The sequence below is a fragment of the Heloderma suspectum genome, chromosome W (assembly GCF_057233095.1).
Source record: "Heloderma suspectum isolate Gila_16-S chromosome W, 16-S_ref, whole genome shotgun sequence".
In the NCBI taxonomy this organism is placed as follows: Eukaryota; Metazoa; Chordata; class Lepidosauria; order Squamata; family Helodermatidae; genus Heloderma; species Heloderma suspectum.
This window is the reverse complement of record NC_139475.1, coordinates 57,220,121-57,241,487: the sequence shown is the minus strand read 5'-3', so window position 1 is coordinate 57,241,487 and position 21,367 is coordinate 57,220,121. Positions and strand designations below refer to the sequence as shown.

Here is a 21,367-nt window from a genome sequence, read left to right as displayed (position 1 = left end):
GATGAGTGGACTGCCCTTGGCCGCCTTCTACATCCTTTTGCCAACTGCCTTGGTCATCTCTCATGGCTCAGCATACAGGCCTGTTGGGGTGGGAGGGAAGCATTTGCTGAAGCATTTATATTGGGCTAGCTAATTAATGTTTCTTCTAGCCTGGCTCCTTCCAGCCTCGCTGCATTAGCCTCAGAGAGCTGCTATTGCGGAGGAGTTACACAGTTATCAGGGAATTGGAGAGTTGCTTGCCCATTTTCAGTTTGTTTTTCTCAATGTCTTTCTCTCACCACAGCCAGTCTGGGGTTAAGAGGGCCCAGAGAAAGATGTCAATGTCAACCAGGACAGATTGCCATGGTCTTCCTGGCAAGAGGAAGGAGTTGACCTGGGTCATGTCATGCTCAGACTTCAATGTGGAGGGTTTAGATTGTTTTTTCCTATTGGAAAAAATCTTTCTCGAAAGGCTTTCACTTTTTAGAGAAAAATGTGAGAGAGAAATGTTTTCCATAAACAAATAGAAGTGTTGATCCTGCATCATGCCCCTGGCTCCACCCCCAGAAACATTGGAGTCTGCTTGTTAATTTCTTATTTATTTGACAGATTTAACAAATCAAGAACAAATATGTCTCCAGTGCTGGCTCCAGGTTTTGGAGGGCCCTTGGGCAAGGCCCCCTCCATGGGCCCCCTCCCTCAGTTAGTCCCCCTTCTCACCGCCATTGTCACCAGGTCCTGTTGCTGCTCCTCCTCTCTCTCCTCATGGTTACCACTTGCTTGCTTGACAGGCAGAGAGCCAGGGAGCCAGGAGGCCACGGCATCTGCTTCTCATCCTTCTCACTATATTCACTGTGTGGGCCAGAGTGAGAGCAGGTGAAAACCAGGTGCACCTCAGATAGCTCCTTTAGAGTTCTGACTGAAACCCAGAGCAGATTCAGTGCCACCAGCCTCCATTGCCTGGGTGCACTGCTTCTGAGGAGGGGGGATATCATTGGGTGGAATGGAAAAGGCCAATGATGGCACTGCAGCCTGTTTCAGGACTGGAGGGTGACCAGAATGGTTGTCAACTGCAAAAAAATAATGTTAAACACTAAATAAAAGTCAAAAGATGATTCCACATCCCAGGATCTGCAGGAGAAGCCACCACCTGGGGAAGATGGCATTCCTGCTGCTTGCTGCTGCTGCTGTTGCCACCACTGCTCTCCCTGTGGACTCCTGCCTGGCAGCATTTGTGAGAGGATGTTTTGTTTTGATTTTTGTTTAACTGTTGGTGGGGGGTGGGTTTTGGGGGGAGCGTTGTTGTGTTTTTAGGGGTGGGTAGCCCGCCTGATGGGCAGGAGCGAGGGGGCATGTGTCTACCTGACGGAGGCAGCAGGGGGAGTGTTGGGGGCCAAACTATACAGAGGGTGGGCGGCAGGTGCTGGCCGAGCACGAGGGGCAGGCCATGGGGAAATAGGGAGAGATGCGTAATACCTGTCCCCTGTTCCGGGCCTGCCCAGAGACAAAGGATGGCTGGGGAGGCGTGACTCCACCTTCTGGCCTTCATCTGCTGCTCTGCAATGCCAGGTCTGTTACCCAGAAAACATCCCTCATCCATGACATGATCCGGGATGAGGGTGCGGACCTGGCATGCATTATGGAGACCTGGCTGGCCGAGGCCGCTGCTCCAACTCTGGCGGCTATGTGCCCAACCGGGTTTTCGTGCGCACAGCAGCCGAGGGCTGGGGATCGGGGAGGGGGAGTGGCTGTTATCTACCAGGAGTCCTTGGTCTTCACCAGACCCCCTCTCCGGGAGACTGAGGTTGCTGAGTACATGTACTGGAGGTTGGGCCCGAAGGGCACTCTGGGGATTCTGCTCGTGCATCGCCCACCCCGCTGCGCGACTGACTCCCTGGCCGAGGCGCTTGAGGTGGTCTCTGATGTGCGTGTGCAGTCCCCTAACTTACTGGTGTTGGGGGGCTTCAACGTACATTCAGAGGCCGTCCTCACGGGGGCACCTCGGGACTTCATGGAGACCATGGCTTTCCAGGAGCTGCACCCTATTCCCACTGGGCCCACCCATGTAGCCGGTCATGTGCTAGGCCTTGTGTTTGTTTCTGGAGAAGCAGGGAGTGATCTGGAAATCAGGGGTACATCCCCCCGCCTTGTCATGGTCAGATCACTATCTGGTGACGTTGGACTTCTTGGTTCCACAACCCCTCCGCAGGGGTGGAGGACCCATTAAAATGGTCCGCCCCAGGCATCTTATGGATCCAAATGGATTCCTGAACATGCTTGGGGATTCTCTGGGGTACGCCAACGGCCACTTGGTCGAGACCCTGGTGGGTGGCTGGAATGCCACAATCACTGGGGCATTAGATCGGGTGGCTCCGAAATGCCCTCTCCGCTGAACAGGGCTCGGACTGCACCATGGTTCAATCTGCCGTTATGTAGGGTTGGCGGAGAATTTCTCCCCGAAACTTCGGGGGGCCGAGCACCAACGTGTTCGGCCCCCTGAACAAGTTTCAGGGAGAAATTCTCCGCCCCCCCGCCCCCCTGGGACGGGACTTACCTTTGGCGAATGTCCCTCCCGGCGGCGGGTCCAGCCGGCGGTTCGTCAGGTCTTCGCCAGGGGTGGAGGCAGCAGCCGATCTTTCGACCGGCTGCCGCCGCCGCCGCCATTCCAATAAAAGAAAAAAAAAAAAAAACGCCCCCCGTGATAGGCTACGTGACGATTAACGTAGCCTATCACGGCTAGATTTGCAAAGTCAGCCATGATAGGCTACGTAAATCGTCACTTTAAAAAAAGAAAAAAGCGCGTACGGATAATGTCGGCCCCCATAGGGAGCCGTCATTCCCGTTCCTTATTTGGTCGCTGTAGTCTACGTAAAGGTTTACGTAGACTATGGCGAAAATAAGGGCAACGCAAATGGCAACCATCTGCTCCCATCAGTAGTACATGCCCTGGTCTCCTCTCGCCTAGACTACTGTAATGTGCTCTTCGTGGGGTTACCCTTGGAGATGGTTCGGAAGCTGCAGCTGGTGCAGAACGTGGCAGCTCGCCTGATAAAAGGCAGCCACCGGCATGATCACATCACTCTGGTGCTGAAGGAGTTGCACTGGCTACCAGCTGTTTTCTGGGCCAAATTCAAGGTGTTGGTTTTGACCTTTAAAACCCTATATGGGTCCGGCCCAGCTTATCTTAAGGAGCGCCTCCAGCAACACCAGACAGGTCACTTAACAAGATCAGCCTCAGATGGTCTTCTCCCTGTACCATCAGCCAGGACAGCTAGGCTGGTGAAGACAAGGGAGAGGGCCTTCTCTGTGTGTATTAGCCCCATGAGCGTAGCCAAGTCATTTATAGTGTTGGAGGGGCCTAGAGATCCATAATGCTTGCTTAAGTTCATTATTGGTGCAATTCCCTGGCTAGTAAGCCTCTGAGTATGTGCAGATGAGTCAAAAGGCTGATAACAGCCTTCTCAGAACATTCCTTGCTAATGAGGAGAATGTCTTATCACTGATGTGCCTGAGAAGCAGAGTTTGTTTACCTTAAAGCTACAGGTGGCTTTGCTGAGAACCTAGTGCTGTTAGTGCATGCTGGGAATGAATGCTAGGGGTGCTCGCTAGAGTTGTGCTGCCTCATTGCTAACATGTATGGTATAAAACCCATTGTACCCCATGGCTCTGGGTTCAGAGAAGCTGTCTGATCCAACCATTGGGTATGCCTGTGTGCTGTAAGTTACCCAATAAAGTCTCCTTGTAAGTAAACCTTTGAGTCTGTTTTATCACTATCTTGGCACCTCTAACCTAAGAGTTCAATGCCCACTGCAGGGGCAATACACTGTGGTGGCCCCCACTCTGTGGAACTCCCTCCCTAGGGAACTCCACCATGCCCCCTCTTTAATGAGCTTCCGCCATGCATTAAAAATGTGGTTGTTCAGGCAGGCGTTTGGGGTGGGTTAGGGTATTTTTAGAAATATGTGTTAATGTAGAATTTTATTGTTTTAAAACTGTTGTATTGTTGTACATCGTCCAGAGTGGCCGGGTGACCGGCCAGATGGGCGATTAAGAAATTCAATAAATAAAATAAAAATAAATCCCGTATTTTGTTCCAGTGGGGGTATTTTTCCCACCACTCATTTTATGACTGGGATTATGCATGCCTGGAGAGAGCTCCCCATCTGGGCTTTTTATTTTATGCCACTGTAAAACATGGATGCATGAAAGGAAGCAAATCAATTGTTCTTTGCACAATCCCTGTTAGCTCCCACTGTGTAACTCACAGGAGGAGTGTGCAGGAAAAGATGCTCTTGCAATGTGGGGCTGCATGGCAGAACGCCACACTAAAGCTTGCTTGGAATCACAGGACAGCAGCCTGCCACTGTGAGGCTGGAAGAACTGCCTGAGGCCACCTAGCGTCCATCTCTGGCCAGTACTGAAGTCACCACTTAATTTTTTTAACTTTTACTTAACTCATAAAAGTCAGACTTAGTACCTATGTTTTACTGCACTTGAACCAGCAATGCCTTCCCATGTGGAGTGGTACAATGGCCTGAAATCTTTAGTGGCTCAGAGAACTTAAACACAATTTGTCAGTCTACCTTCTGTGAGGGAAGGGAAAGTTGTCATTTTGGATGGGACCCAAAGCCTCACACAGGGACAGGGAGCCTAGAAGCAAGGAAGGGTTTAGGGTTTAGGGATGAGCCAGTTACATCCATTCTGTTCTTGTTTTAGGGTGTCACTCTCTGCTGTGTCCCACTCATGTTTAAATTCCAGTTTCACAAGGATATTGTTGAAAATAAACTCCAGACTTGCAGCACGCACAGCTTGCTGTAGCTTTCAGGTAACTTGCGTCTCTGGGGAGAAATTTGGATGGCAACTTTGGTTTGGAAGCATTTATGTGAAGAGGCAATGGCAAAGAAAGAGGTGACCAAGGTGAGCAGAGAATGGGCTTGAGGGAAAAGGCAGAAGTGACAAGGCGTAGAAGTGAGAAGGCTTCTGAAGAAATGTCACAGGGCTGAAGATCAGGAGGAGCTATGATCATGGTGGCGATATGTTACCGGCAGGGTCAGAGGCAGCATGCCTCTGAATACCCATTGCTAGGAAACAGCAGCAGGAGACAGCTCTTGCCCTCATATCCTGCTTTCGGATCTCCTGTGGGCAGACAGGATGCTGTTCGAGGTCAGCCTTTATTTATTACATTTATAACCCACCTTTCTTCCATCGTGAAGGTTGGGGGGGTAGGAGTAGTTAATAAGGGAATATACAGTCAGGGCCAGAAATATTGGAACAAGGATAATTGTTTTGGCAGTTGGCCTCTGCACACCACCTCATTGAAGTTGAAAAGAAACACAGCAAGATGGGAGCGAGGTCAAGGACTTTCAGCTGTAATTCAAGGGGCTTGACAAAAGTGGGGCACTAACCATTCAGGAAGGACAGCCAGTGGCATACACACACCCATCGTTGGTGGCTCATAACTAATGGAACGAATGGCTGACAAGCAGCTGCATGGCCAGGTGTGGCCTGTTTCCTGGGTGCCCCATGACCAATCCAGCAGATGAAAGGCCTGGGGTTCTGAGTGTTACATCTGCATTTGGTGGCTGTTCACTGGAACTCCCAACATGAGGTCCAAAGAGGTGTCCATGCGAGTGAAGGAGGCCATCATTAGGCCGAGGAAACAACATAAACCCATCAGAGAGATAGCAGAAACAGTGGGAGTGGCCAACACAACAGTGTGGAACATCCTGAAAAAGAAGGGATTAATTGGCAAGCTCAGCAACAGCAACAGGCCTGGAAGACCACGGAAGACAACTAAAGCGGATGACCGTGGAATGCTGCTCATGGTGAAGAGGAGCCCTTTCACAACATCCAGCCAGGTCAAGAACGCTCTTGCGGAGGCAGGCATGTCACTGTCAACATCTACAGTCAAGAGACGGCTTTATGAATGTAAATACAGAGGCTTCACAACAAGGTGCAAACCACTGGTGACGCTCAAGAACCGAAAGGCCAGATTAGCCTTTGCCAGCAAACGCCTAAAAAGTCCTGCCCAGTTCTGGAATAAGATTCTTTGGACTGATGAAACCAAGATTACCTTGTTCCAGAATGATGGGAAGAGAAAAGTATAGAGAAGGAAAGGAACAGCTCATGATCCAAAGCATACTAAATCATCTGCCAAACATGGTGGAGGCAGTGTTACGGCCTGGGCACGTATGGCTGCCAATGGAGCCGGGTCACTGGTGTTTATTGATGACCTGACTGCTGATCAAAGCAGCAGGACGAATTCTGAAGTGTATAGGGCTATACTTTCTGCTCAGATTCAGCCGAATGCTGCCACACTGATAGGACGCCGCTTCATATTGCAGATGGATAATGACCCAAAACATACAGCAGAAGCTACCCCAGATTTTCTCCAGGCAAAGAAGTGGGATGTTTTTCCATGGCCAAGTCAGTCACCTGATCTCCACCCAATAGAGCAGGCTTCTCACTTACTGAAGACAAGACTGAGGGCAGAAAGACCCACAAACAGGCAGCAGCTGAAGGCAGCTGCAGTGAAGGCCTGGCAAAGCATCTCAAGGGAGGAGACTCAACATTTGGTCATGTCCATGGGTTCCAGACTTCAGGCAGCCATTTACTGCAAAGGATTTTCATCCAGGTATTAAAGGCGACCCTTAAGTTTGAAATGATGTTTGTTTGTTCCATTACTTATGAGCCCCCAACAACGGGTGTGTGCGTGCCACTGGCTGTACTTCCTGAATGGTTGGTGCCCCACTTTTGTCAAGCCCCTTGAATTACAGCTGGAAGTCCTGACTTCGCTCCCATCTGGGTGTGTTTCCTTTAAACTTCAATGTGGTGGTGTGCAGAGGCCAACTGCCAAAACAGCTATCCTTGTTCCAATATTTCTGGCCCTGATTGTATGTTAAAGGCCTAAAGAGAGAGATGCACACCCACTCCCTCTCTCTTCCCCCCACGATAGCAGGAAAATGCCAACTGCTGCAGTTTCCTCCCCAACATTGCTGTGACAATGGTAGAGCACAGCAGTAGTGCACTTCCAGCGTGTGTAGCTCTGCCATTGGTCATTGGGGGCTTTTGGGGGGGGGAGAGAAAGAGGGTCGGGGAGGAGATCTGGTTCTTTGTTTCTTTTTAGACAGCCTCAGCATATTTTAATTGAAAACATGATTTTGCAAGAAGGAAAAAAATCACAATCCCCTTTGCACCAGAGTCCCAAGCATATGAAAGCTACTTCCACACAGTACAATGGGAGCCCTCCATCTTTTTTTTTTAATTAAAAAAACCCAGGAAACCCTTGGGGGTGCTGAGGGTTGGGGGAGAACATAAGGAGAGCCATGCCAGATCAGACCAAGGGTCCATCCAGTCCAGCATTCCATTCACACAGTGGCCTATAAGACCATTGGTTGGACTCGATGGTCTTATAGGCTCCTTCCAACCATATTATTCTATGAACCAGCTTTCACCAGGAACCCATGAGCAGGACAGCACCCTCTCACCCATGTTCCCATGCAACTGGTGTACATAGGCTCACTGCCTCTGGAGATAGCACATAGCCAACCAGACTAGCAGCCATGGACAGCCTTCTCCTCCAGGAGTTTGTCCAACCTCCTTTTAAAGCCATCCAAATTGGTGGCCATCACTATGTCCTGTGGTAGTGAATTCCACAGTTTTAACTATGAGCCCTGTGAAGAAGTCCCTCCTTTTGTCTGTCCTGAATCTCCCACCAGTCAGCTTCATGGGAGGGCCCCTCTGGGTTCTGGTATTTTGAGAGAGAAAAAAATGTCTCCCTCTCCACGTTCTCCACACCGTGCATCATTTTGTGCACCAATCTCGTGTCTCCCCCGACCCTCCTTTTTTCCAAGCTGAACAATCCTGGCTGTTGCAGCCTTCCCTCACAGGGGAGATCCTCCGGCCCCTTGATCATTTGAGTTGCCCTGTTCTGCGCTTTTCCCAGCTCTACAATATCTCTTTTCAGGTGTGGTGACCAGGACTGGACATATTGGCAGTTTTATTCTCAATTCCTTTCCTTATTATGTCTAACATGGAGTTTGCCTTTTGTACAGGGGCTGTACACTGGGTTGACATCTTAATCGAGCTGTCCACCACAAGCCATGAAATTACTTGGAGCATGAACAGTAGTGTACTGCAGTGGAACCTGGTGGCTCCAATGTCAGTGGGGTGGTGGATCCGCTCAGGGTTTCAGTCACAACCAGTCAGTGTTCTGGAGCTAAAGGAGCTATCCAAGGTGTGGATAGAATTCTGACTGAAACCTGGAGTGGATTCCCCACCCCACTGACATTGGAGCCACCAGCCTCCACTAGTGTAGTGGTACATTCTGATATGCAGGCACTCACTGTGATAGTCCTGAGAGTCATTGGCCAGGCTGGCTGGGAATCATGGGAGTTGTAGTCCCACACGTCTGGAGGGGGCCAGTTTTGGGAAGGCTGACATGGCACAAAGCACACAAGGATGGATCCCTGCTGGAAGGGGCTCCCAGCATGGGGGTTATTTCAGTGTGGGTTACACATACACCTCACACTCTCAGTGGGTCCCATATGCTGAATTCAGAGCAGTCCCAGAAACCTCTGCAGCACATGAAGAATCAGCCACCATCAAATTAACATGAAAAGGGTTCACTGCATATATAAGCAGCTCTTTCAGCCTTAGGGCCAAATTCTGTTTCAGAGGAGCTCTCAGGGGCCGCATTCCAGTGGCGAGTGGGGTCGAAGGCAAAAATGGCAGGGCCAGAAATACCTGCATATTGTAGCTTCAAGCTCACTGCCAGTAGCGAAGCCTCAGGAGGGGCATTCTAACCTTCTGGAATGGGGAGAATAGTGCACAAAAGCCAGAAAATTACCAAAAGATCAGAGGTCAGGGGAAAGTGGGCAAGGGCCAGGGGAAGGGAGCAGGGCCATGTGGGGAAGGTCCAATTTGGCCTCAGGCCTGAGGTTCAACATCGTAACTGCATAAACGAATGTTCATGCTAGTGCAGTGAAAGGCTATGGAAGTATGAGAGATGCAGACAGGTCACTTTTCATTGTGAAGGAACCCAAAGCTCAATCATTAAGCTTCCTCTGAAAGTGGAATGAAGGGCACTTTTCAGTGAAATTCCACCACCATCCTGAGGGGAAAACCTCCACATGTGCTGTAAAAGGAACTTCCGTCTCCCTCAAAGCATTTAAAGTTCTACAAAGCTGTAGTTGCTCGGTTTATCCAACAGGAGCCAATTCAGTGTGCAGCAGAGGGGCGCCGAATGTGTGCTCAGCTAGAAGACATGCAGGGGGTGGTGGTGGGGTCACACAGCTGTGAAGTGTGGGGGCTCAGAGATGGTGGGTGGAAGAACCAGGTTGCCATGGCAAAGCAAGAACGGGGGGGGGGGTGTTAAGAGAGAGGAACCTTAGAGCGGAGGTGGGTGGAATGTGTTTGGCTTGAGAAGGAGCCATGCTTGAGGAAGAAGTTATGACTTGCTAGGTGCACATTCTTCTTTCTCTTGCACTGTGGTCCACACCACCTGCTGAAGCCTCTTAATGGAGTAGATGTTTGAAAGGCACCTCTGGCCTCTTGGAGTCTCCAGGGGTTGCTACACCCCCCCTTCCACATTTAGCACTGTTCCAACAGCTCATTAAGATGGTTTATGGTTGCCCTCACACTGTGGCTGACCTCGCCGTCATCATAGCAACAGCCATCCCTGTTTTGAGCATCCCTCCCTGCCACTGTTACTAGAAATAGCCAGGCATGCTTCAGACTTCCCCAAGGGAGCAGCTGCGTGGCCCCTTTTAGCAGCAGCGGTGGCACAGTGCATTGTGGAGAGGCCAGTGCTGTTGAATCAGAGCGTTTCTAAATCGCCAAGAAAAGAGGACATCTACTTGCATACAATTTGCATATGCTCATTCATATGTACGGATGCAAATTTAGAAAGTGGTTTTAATTTAAATGGAAACAGAGAACATCTCACCACAGTGTGTGGAAGACTGTAACCAGGGTGTGTGTGCACTTGCCTGTTCAGTCTGCTCTTCAGGTAGTACCTGTTGATGGGCAGAAGTTTTGATGGTTCTTTATCTTTAAACTGGACTTGGACAGGACAAATACAGGATGGTCCTCTGGCAGCCCTTCAAATAGAAGACTGTCCTCTGTAAAAGAGGACACACAACCACCTTAAGTGGCATACCTTTTAAGGCAGTGAGCTGCTTCAAACTCTTGGGAAAAGTGGCCTAGAAATACAGTGGGGTGGTGCAAGTGTCTCTGTCATTCTATGCATCCAGTGTACACACAGGTATCCACAGCAGAGGGGGCTGATGCTCCTTTAACAGCACCCTCCAATGGATTTTCCTCTCAGGAGAGGTACCCTGTCAGATCCATAGGCTCCCTGAAAAAGCTCCCCTCCATGAGCAAGATGAGGTGGCGTGCAAAGAAGTGTTAAGACATTTGAGGAGGGACCTGCTTGTGAACAGTACTCTGAACCTATGCAGAGTGCATTCTTTTCAGGAGACAAGAAAGGAAGTTGCAATGATAGAGATGTTGAATCAGACTTGTAATCTTTTGTGCCTGATAGTGGCGGCCTTTCTGTAGGTAGTGGTAGACCAGCCTGCTCAGTAACCTGGTCCCATGGACACTGTGGTGTTCCAGCAAGTGAAGGTAGTACAGTCAAGACTGGAAGCAGTGCATGCTGCCAGGATGGCAGGCAAGGCAGTGGCATTTCAGGAGCCAACAGGCTGCACAGCTCTCCGGTAACTGGGGGAGGGGCAACAAATGTCTTCTGGGGTTCAGGAGGACTTGAAACGGTAGCCGATGGCTGAGTCCGGTATCAAAGAGGCGCCCAATCCAATGGTCCCTCCAGAGGAAAATATCAGTGCCAATCATAAAGATAATCTCTCCAATAACCCCAGTCTCTTGGTCTTCTGTATGGAAAGTCATAGTGTCTGCCCCACTCGGAAAATGGGGATCTGGACTGCTCTTGCAATTGCTTCTAAAATTGATCCTGAAGCCTTGCAGGAGCATCAGCTACAATTGTTGGCCATTCCCTGTGGTGGGGAATGCAGCCTGGTTCGGTCCCAAGGGGAACCTGTTCGCCTCTTGGAAACCACTTCATTATTACTGAAGACTGTATCGCCTGTTTCAGCACCTTGGCTTTTTTAGTCAGCTTTTTGGCCAATTAAAGTGTCAGCACCCTACCTGGGGTAGGGGGGTTATTTGCACTAGGAGATATTTGTGAGTGACACAGAGGGGAAGAAACCCCTGACACTGTACAGGCTGTGGTGAGGCAGGAATATCCCCAGCTGAGGGAGTTCGGAACTTGAGCCATTGGTGGGTCTGCAAGAGCCTCAAGTGCTTTCTTTCAAAGCACAGCTTTCAGCTGATCAGCACAATTTTACCATGCTTGTTTTGAAAACCCCTTCAAAACAAGCCCCAATAACGGGGCCTTCTCCAAGAAAGGGCACAGCAAGTGACCGTCAGGAGGTGGTAGTTTGCTCCCACAATGGCCACACTTTCCAAATGGTGCTTTGAGAGCCATATGCCTGTAAGGGTGATCGCAGGATCATGATAACATAAAATAACACAAAGATAAAGATAGCAGTATTAAGAATTAAGAATAAAACTTCAGCTTTTCGTATTAAAGTAGCTTTCAGATGAACTGAACTCAGGAGTTCCCAGATGAGGCTACCACAACAGTGGTTGAAAAAGAACTGAGGGAATAAGCGGGAACCCGCTAGGGACATGTGCACTGGGGCAGTGGGGGAGGGGTTCCCACTAAAACTCCTCCGCTATATAAGTTTCCCAAATTGAGGCTCTGCATAGGTGCCAAGCCCCATGTGTGATGCACAAAGACGACGAAGAGACACCTTTATCACATAGCTCCCTCCCCATACTCACCTTTTCCTAAGGGAAAAAGCCCCAGTGTTGTAACCTTTCCTCATAGGGGACTTACTCCAGCCCCTTGATCATTTCAGTTGCCCTTTTCTGCAGTTTCTGGCTCTACGGTATCCTTGAAGTGCAGCAACCAGAAGTGTACACAGCATTCCAAGAGTGGTCACACAATCAGTTTGTATATGAAAGCATTATGATATTGGCAGTTTTATTTTCAGTTCTCTAATTATTCCCCCATACGGGAGTTTGCCTTTTCCACAGCAGCTGTACAGTGGGTCAACATTTTCATCAAGCTATCCACAACTCCAAGATCTCTTTCTTGGTCAGTCACTGCTAGCTCAGAGCCCATCAGCATATATGAGAAATTAGGATTTTTTGCCCCAGTGTGCATCACTTTACACTTGCTTACACTGAACTGCATTTGCCATTTTAATGCCCATTCCCCCAGCTTGGAGAAATCCTTTTGGAACTCTTCACTATCCCTTTTTAGCCACCCTAAATAAGTTGGCGTGGTCAGCAAACTTGGCCACCTCACTACTCACCCCAAGTCCGGATAATTTATGAAGCCCTCTATTACAAGTGCTCATCATTTATTCCTACACTCTTTCTGGTCTTTAGCCATTTACTAATCCAGAAAATACCTTTTTCTCTTATCCTATAACTAAGTTTGCTCAAGAGCCTTTGGTGAGGGACTAACAAAAGCCTTCTGGAAGTCCAAACAGCACTTACCTAAGCACATGCTTGACATTCTCAGAGAACTCTAAAAGGTTAGTGAAATAGGACTTACCTTAGTAGAAGTCATGTTGTCTTTTCTTCAGCAAGACTTGTCCTTCTATGTTTGATAATTGCACCTGAATTGTACCTTCAATAGTTTTTTTCCACCACTTTACCCAGAACAGATGTTAAGGTAACTTGCCTGTAATTTCTTGGGTCCCCCCTTGATCCATCCTTTAAAAATGGGGCTACATTGGCAATTTTCCAGTTCTCTGGTAGGGAGGTTGAACTTGGGGGCATGTGTATAAATAAATTTAAAAGATCAGCAATTTCACATTTGAATTTACTCTCGGATGGGTACTGTCTCAGCCAAATGATTTGTTTTCAATTTATTGATAAGACCTTTAAATTAAAAGGCACAAACACCTGCTTCTGGTTCTTAAGCCAGTGGAAGATAGGCAATTGCAGAGTAGACTAATACAACACATAAAGATGTGAAGAGCCTAGAGAAGTGGGTATAAAAACAGGGGTGAGGCTCTGGCACAGGATGAAAATTGAAAGTGTACAAACACGTTTCGCCACCTGGTGTGCAAAAGCAGGTAAAAGTGAAAATCGACACCCCCCCTCCCCCGCAGTAACACTTCTTCACTGAGGCGTGCTTATAGTGGCCCTTCCCCCCAAACACTTAATGGACTTTGTGGCAACACAACGTTTAGAACTGTATGCATGAGTTGTTTAGGGGAGAGAGAGGGAGAGAGAGCATGAGTGTGTGTCTATCTAGAGAGAAATACAACAACCAGCCATCCCATTTGTACTTTTCCATTACTGTTGCTATAGCGATGCGACTCCCCTGCAATGTGTATTTGTTCAGTTGCTTCAGACTCTTCGTGACTTCATGGACCAGCCCACACCAGAGCTTCCTGTCGGCCGTCGCCACCCCCAGCTCCCCCAAGGTCGAGTCCGTCACCTGCAGAATGTCATCCATCCACCTTGCCCTTGGTCGGCCCCTCTTCCTTTTGCCTTCCACTTCCCTAGCATCAGCATCTTCCCCAGGGTGTCCTGTCTTCTCATGATGTGGCCAAAGTACTTCAGTTTTGCCTTCAATATCATTCCCTCAAGTGAGCAGTCTGGCTTTGTTTCCTGGAATACGGACTGGTTTGATCTTCTTGGAAGTCCAAGGCACTCTCAGAATTTTCCTCCAGCACCACAGTTCAAACGCATCTATCTTCCTTCGCCCAGCCTTCCTTATGGTCCAGCTCTCGCAGCCGTAGGTTACTGCGGGGAAGACCATTGCCTTCACTATGCGGACCTTTGTTGTCAGTGTGATGTCTCTGCTCTTTACTATTTTATCAAGATTCGTCATTGCTCTCCTCCCAAGAAGTAAACGTCTTCTGATTTCCTGGCTGCAGTCAGCGTCTGCAGTAATCTTTGCGCCTAGCAAGACAAAGTCTGTCACTGCCTCCACGTTTTCTCCCTCGATTTGCCAGTTCTCAATCAAGCTGGTTGCCATAATCTTGGTTTTTCGAGGTTTAACTGCAACCCAGCTTTCTTCTTTCACCCTCGTCATGAGGTTCCTCAGCTCCTCCTCACTTTCAGCCATCAAAGTGGTATCATCTGCATATCTGAGATTGTTAATGTTTCTTCCAGCGATTTTAACTCCACCCTTGGCTTCATCAAGCCCAGCACGTCACATGATGTGTTCTGCGTACAGGTTGAATAGGTAGGGTGAGAGTGTACAACCCTGCCGTACTCCTTTCCCAATCTTAAACCAGTCCATTGTTCCATGGTCTGTTCTTACCGCTGCTACTTGGTCGTTATACAGATTCCAGCTGAAGGCATTACTTCAGACAGCTGATAATTACGAATTCATTGCCATGCAAAGCTAGTTTTTTAAAAAAGCAGGACAATCAATGATACACCCACTTGTTCATAATAGCTTTTTGTTGGTGTTAAAGGAGCCTCTTGCCTAAAGGTTAGCAAGAATGCACATTTGCATGTGGCATAAAAAAGGCAAGAGTATATTTGAAAACCAGAGTCCTCAAGGTGCTAACCACAATATGCAATTTATGGAATGCACTGCTGTAAGAGGCAGTGCATTTCTTTAAAAATGGATTAAAGGAAATCAGTGGAGGTTTTATTAGCAGCTGCCAGCTGTTATAGCCAAGTCAAATCTTGACGTGCAAGGGCAGTCTACTACCAAGGGCATTATGTTTGGGATAAACAGGGGAAGGGCTGTTTGCCTATTTCAAACATTGGTCAGCTACAGTCATGTGAAAAAGAAAGTACACCCTCTTTGCGTTCTTTGGTTTTACGTATCAGGGCATAATAAAAATCATCTGGTCCTTACCAGATCTTAAAATTAGGTAAACACAACCTCAGATGAACAACAACACATGTTACACCGTGTCATTGTTTGTTTTACAGAAATAAAGCCAACATGGAGAAGCCATGTGTGAAAAACTAAGTACACCTTATGATTCAATAGCTTGCAGAACCACCTTTAGCAGCAATAACTTGAAGTAATCATAGAATAGTAGGGTTGGAAGGGGCCTACAAGGCCATCAAGTCCAACCCCCTGCTCAATGCAGGAATCCAAGTCAGAGCATCCCCGACAGATGGCTGTCCAGCCTCGTCTTGTGTGGGAGAGCCCACCACCTCCAGTGTGGGAGAGCCCACCACCTCCCTAGGGAATTGGTTCCATTGTTGTATTGCTCTAACAGTCAGGAAGTTTGTCCTGATGTTCAGCTGGAATCTGGCTTCCTGTCACTGGAGCCCAGTATTCCGTCTCTGGCACTCTGGGGTGATCGAGAAGAGATCCTGGCCTTCCTCTCTGTGACAACCTTTTAAGGACTTGAAGAGCGCCATCCTATCTCCCCTCAGTCTTCTCTTCTCAAGGCTGAACATGCCCAGTTCTTTCAGTTTCTCTTCACAGGGCTTTGTTTCCAGTCCCCTGATCATCTTTGTTGCCCTCCTCTGAACCCTCTCCAGCTTGTCTGCATCCCTCTTCAAGTGTGGTGCCCAGAACTGGACACAGTACTCCAGATGAGGCCTAACCAGTGCTGAGTAGAGGGGGACTAGTACTTCTGGGGATTTGGAAGCGATGCTTCTATGAATGCAGCCCAAAACAGCATTGGCCTTTTTTGCAGCCACATCACACTGTGGGCTCATATTCAGCTGGTGATCGACAACAATTCCAAGATCCTTCTTGCTTGTACTGTGGTTGAGCCACGTATCCCCCATCTTGTAACTGTGCTTTTGGTTTTTTTTTTCTGAGGTGCAGAACTTGGCATTTATCCCTATTCAATGTCATTCTGTTGTTTTCTGCCCAGCGCTCCAGTCTATCAACATCACTTTGAATTTTGTTTCTGTCTTCCAGGGTATTAGCTATCCCGCCCAATTTTGTGTCATCTGCAAATGTGATCAGCATTCCCCACACCACCTCCTCCATGTCATTAATAAAAACGTTGAAGAGCACTGGGCCCAGGGCTGAACCCTGCGGTACCCCGCTCGTTACCTCTCTCCAGTTTGAGAAGATCCTTCCCCTGACTGCAAAATCAAACAGTATTTTTTAAAAAAATATTTCTGTCCCCTTTTTGCCTTTGGCCCTTGCCCACCAATGAAATAGCTTCTTTGAAACTCAGCACCCCTGGGCTACAGTGTACAAGCAATACTCACGAGTCCCAGGGAAGTATGGGAGAAAAAGTTACATAAAATGGGAGGCAGCTGGAATCACATTAGGGGGAAGGGGAGTTAAGCAGAAACAAAAACAGCACAATAAGAGGTAGGAAAAAAACAGAAGCAAAGATTACAGAAGACATTTATTGAAAGACAAAATAAGAAGTACAGACAGGCCATCAACTGCTTTCTACAATCCAAACAAGTAAATAACTAAATGCTACAGAAAAAGGTGATATGCTTCATTATAAAATAGTTTTAATTTCAATTTTTTTTTTTGCATTACACTTTTTTTAGCCAGGCAATGGAATTTCTGGCACGTTTGGTAACCCTCCCACTCCCAACCCCAATACTGAACCTGTAATAGCTGGTTATCAAAATATACATCTGTTTTGCCATAAAAACTTGGATTCTGCCACCCCCTCATGTCTTACAACAGGTATAAAAAATTATAAATATTTACACCTTTTTTTCTCATTACTCACATTTACATGCAAGAAAACCCACAGGATCAAAAGGAAAGAAGATGAAAACCTTCTCCCCCATTAACTGCAATATGTATGAGCGCATCTTGGAGAAAACACACCAAAATACACAGAAATAACAGGAGTCTTAATGGGTTGCTGACAGATTCCAGGTATTAAAAAGGCCAGCAAGGAGAGGGTGTGTTTGAAGGAGCCCCTAAGAGAGGCCTGTCAAACATTTAAAAGTTAAAACTTAAGACCATTCTAACCAAGGTTCTGTTAGGATTTAAAGTGTTGCTGCTGGGTGCCGCAGGTGGTGGTGCCCACCCCCCTCAAATCCAGAAAGGACTTCAGCACCTGTTTTCTTGTGAGGAAAGCACAACGGACTGTAAGGCATAGGCTATGAGCTAGCAGTTCTGTAGGAACTCCTGCCTCCCTTCAAATGCCCCTTGCCATCGCCTTGGGGCAATTCAGAGAGCAGAACTAGGTATCCATGGACAAGGGGGCTGAACTTCCCAATCCTCCAAAGCATGTAAGCTTCTCTAAACCTCACCCTCTGAAGTTGTTTAAAGCCCAGCTGGGGGAAGGGAGCAGTAGCTGATCTTACTTCCTATCAGGCCACTGTAGGAATACGAGTTTTTCTTCGTCTCCTGCCCTGTGCTAAGTGACTCAACAGCAATGGCAACTGCTGATCTAGGAGGCAAGCAAGCAAATGTAAGCTCACAGGGCTAAAGGACACTTCAATCAAGCAGCCTGAATTTTCTCCAAGGGAGCTGCATAGGTGACTGCATGAATGCACTTGAATAGCAGGCCACTTGCATGGGGCCAGCTGCTGTTTGTTTCTACCTCTGATTGCAGAGGCTTGCAAGAGAGGCAGCACCAGCTGGCCCTGCGCAAGTGACTGGATCACTCTGGTTCTGCCACACCGTCCTGTACCTGAAAGTTAGAACCAACCGATTGTGTGAAGCTGTCTTTGTGACAAGTGTCCTCAAAATGTTTTCACACTAAGGTGAGATCCTTTGCAGGTACTGCCGTTTTGCTGTCTGGGGAGGCATTATTTGGGCCAAGGAGAACAGGGGTTAGGTAGCTCCACTTTGTCTTGCACTGGCAACCCAAGCAGAACCCTCACTCGAGACGTTACACACTCCTCCAGCATAGATTGCATCCCCATAATATTGGGGAGAAATTTGAAGGAAAAAAAAGACTTTTCTGAACCCCTCAGTGACAAAAGCAAGTCAACAGCTCCTTGAAACAGCAGGGAACACAGTGACTTAAGAGACAACATCACATACATTGAAAAAATAACTTTGGTCCACAATTTGAAGTAGTAACCCTGATATTAAGTACAAAACGCTGGTTATCTTAAAGTCTCACATGAGTTAGAGGGAAATGTAAAGCAACACTGTAATATAAAGAAGGCAGACCAGTCAGGAAAAGCTGGAGGCCACAAAGGAATGGCATTTCAGGTACTGTTCAGAAAAAAATGGTAACTTGTAATTAAATAATATAGATAAGTTTGGATTATTAAAGTTTGATGACCATTTAAATTGGGTCCCTTCCTCCTTTTGAAGCAACTCATGTTTGCTACTTTAAGTACTTTTTCAAAGTATAACATTAAATTTCAGCCAAGACCTCATCTTGTTAAAACTAAATTCCTGCGCTAGTTTTCCAGCTTTCAAACAAGAATACAAGAGTACAAGATACAAGGGTAATAGAAGAGCAGGTTTAGATATATTTATATAATCTCATCTATAAAAAAGGTATGCTATTGCCTTTTGCACACACACACACACACACACACACACGTATATATGTGAACCCATTAGAATATTGGGTCAACTGGAAATACTGCTAGGCAGAATGCACGTAAAAAAATGTAATAAAAAGGGATTGAAACAAGAAGCTGAAGCTACTAGTATGAGAGAAGCTGGTGTTAAGGATGAAATCGGGAGGGGAGGTATAAAGGCGTCTTAAAGCCAATCCTTAAAGTGTAAGCCCCAAATCGGTAATTTGAACATAGATTCACTAACATTTGACACTTCTGTACACATTTACACTTGGGCTTCAATTTCCACAGTTTGGGACCACTTATTCAAAATGTACTGCTGACAGCAAAATGTTGATTGACGGGATGAGCATCCTCCCCCCGCCCCTCCCCCAATCATCCAGATGAGCTCAAATGCACTATTGGCCAAATATTTTTTAATTAACCCCCAAGGGGGGCGGGGAATATTGTTGACTGGGGAAGCTAAGATGATGATTGGCATGTTTTATGCAGAGATGTTGAGACTGCTTATTGAGACAAAGTTATCCCCCTGCCCTGTGCAATGTGAACACTGGCAACTCCTGGTCCAACTTTCCCAATGACTACTATTCCTCCCACCCTTAGTAAAAAAAAAAAAAAAAAAGAACTTCTAAGGCACCAGAGGATATTAGATGCAAGGCTTCGGGAAAAGGAACCCCTCCCCAAAAGCCATCTGTGTTTGTGAGAATTCATTAAAAAGGATCATGATGCTGAAGTCTGCACAGTCTGGAGGGTCTCTTCCAAAGCTTGAAGATAAAGTCATCACTGTGAAACTGGTAAGTTTTCTGGGATGGGTGGAGGGCTGTTTTTATAAAGGGAGTTAAGGGAGACTCCCAGTGAGGCTTCCAACCAAGAATGTAGATTTTTAAGCTTAAGGTTATTTTTTCCCTGGTCAAAGATTGTTATACCATTCACTGCAAGAAAATATTATAGCAATGTGAATTAAGATTCAATATTTTTTTAAACCCAGTAAACTTGTTTTCCTCCTTAAAAAAATAAAATCCGTTGTCTTTTAAGGTCACTTCAGCTGCATTCTCTCTCTTTAAAGTGACTTCTTTTTGTTTCTGGAATGATGGAAGTTGTCCCACCCCACATCGGTGGTCCAGCCCTTGAAAAAGATGCAAGGCTGAGCCTGTTAAGAAGGGTGGTGGTGGTTTGTTTTTCAGTCAGGTCCATTCTGCTGTGTGCAGTTAAAAGCACTTAAATGGTGGACTTTGAAAAGGACACGCGCAAGTGGTGATTCTCACCGAGGTCATGGTTATGGAGGTCGATGAGCGACTGAATGGCTTCTTCCACAGACCCCATCTGGATGAGAGCCATCTTGCGGTCTCTCCTGCCAAAGATAACAACCACTTAGATCAGCGAAGAGGAGGATCACACAAACTATGTGATGGGCATTAACTGAGTTTATTAACTGAGCCAGAGACCAGAACTATCAGAGACAGAAGGCTTTTAAAAGTCTCATTTTAATGTGTAACATGTAATCAGACTGACAGTTCATTCAGCCCCATTCCATGTATTCCAGTGCAAACTAACTCTCCAGGGGGATCTCTTTATGAAACAAGCAATTCCAGCCCCAATTCTTAAGACCCCTGTAACCAGAGGGATGCCACAGACCACATCTAGGAACCTGTTAAATAAGTTCTGTAGGTCAATGAGCTGTGATTCCTTCCCTCTTAGGTTGAGATGGCCATAACTAGGGACTGGAGACAACTGACTGCACTAGATTTATAAAGAGAACAAAACAAGGGGTTTTAAATTTGTCCTCAAAGAGGTAACAATTGCCTGGGGTTCTAGAAATCTGAATGAAGTTGTCATTTCACACAGCCCTGCCTGAAATTGGCATCTAGAAACTGGATGCCAACCCCAAATATTGAGGCTGGTACAAGTTCCAAACACAGCAAGGAGTAATCTAAAAAAATAAGGCTCCCCGACACAAGGAACAGCTGAGCCTCCTTCAAGGAATCCATCCCCATCATCTATCATTACAGGACAGGTAGCTCCTTAATAGTCCTTCTCTACCAAGCAGCTGAAGGGCAACTGAAACCAGACTTACTGGAAGAATTTGAAGCCTTTCACCATCCCACCATTACTCGAGAACAGCAGCTTGAGGTCATCTTCTATTATTGAAGGCCTGGAGGAGAAGGAATTGTGGTTAAGCTTTACCAACAGGAGAGGAGTATGGCATTCAGGAGACCTTTCTATACACTGCAACAAGGAGGCTTCACAGGCAGTACGTGGGCACCTCCTGCGTCGGTGCACATGAAACAGGAACTGCCTCAATACAATTTCACAGTCTCCTCCACGGCTACCCTACCTCAATTGTTTTCTGGTGCTTGCAACTGGATCCTATGGCCACAGGAACTTCAGCCACCACAGTGTGGATTGTTTGTGCTGGTGAACAGTTTACATCCGCAGCACTTCAGGTGGGAGCTTCTGACAAGAGAGCCCATAATCTCTCTCTGCACAATTCACTGCCTGTCGCAGGACACACAGAGGGGAGAGGCAGGGCTGCTCCAATGGCCTTTTGGTACAGGCTTGAAGGAAGGGGGGAAGGGAACCTCTTCTCTGCTGAGGGACGCATTTCCTTTGGGATAATCTGCTGAGGGCCACATGCTGGTGGAGGACAAGATCAACGCCAATGATGTGTGGAGCCAGAGGCAAAAGTGGGCAGGGCCACCCCATCTGTCCCCCACTGCTGCCAGGGGAGGGACATATCACTCGTGCCAGAGGTCTGAACTGATAGCTTCCAGAGGGCTTCTGAAATTAGGTCAAAGACCACATGTGCCCACTCCTGGCCCGAAGGGGAAGGTGGGGTAAACTGAAGCCCCCAGCTTCCTGCTCAAAAAAGCTCCATGTAGCTCAGCTGAGTGGA

General features: G+C 47.4%; 1 protein-coding gene across 5 annotated transcripts in view; it reads right to left on the bottom strand.

The window, feature by feature from the left end:
* Nucleotides 1-15,783: 15,783 nt before the first annotated feature.
* Nucleotides 15,784-21,367, bottom strand: part of LOC146334049 (polypyrimidine tract-binding protein 1-like) — a 57,551-nt gene continuing 51,967 nt past the window's right edge. For all 5 annotated transcript variants that reach the window (XM_084825102.1, XM_084825106.1, XM_084825104.1 and 2 more), the window contains 2 exons: nt 20,549-20,626; nt 15,784-19,825 (listed from right to left, as the gene is read on the bottom strand). In XM_084825102.1, coding sequence (XP_084681228.1) covers nt 19,693-19,825; nt 20,549-20,626 — 211 coding nt within the window. In that variant the 3' untranslated portion in view covers nt 15,784-19,692. The remainder of the gene's footprint in view (nt 19,826-20,548; nt 20,627-21,367) is intronic.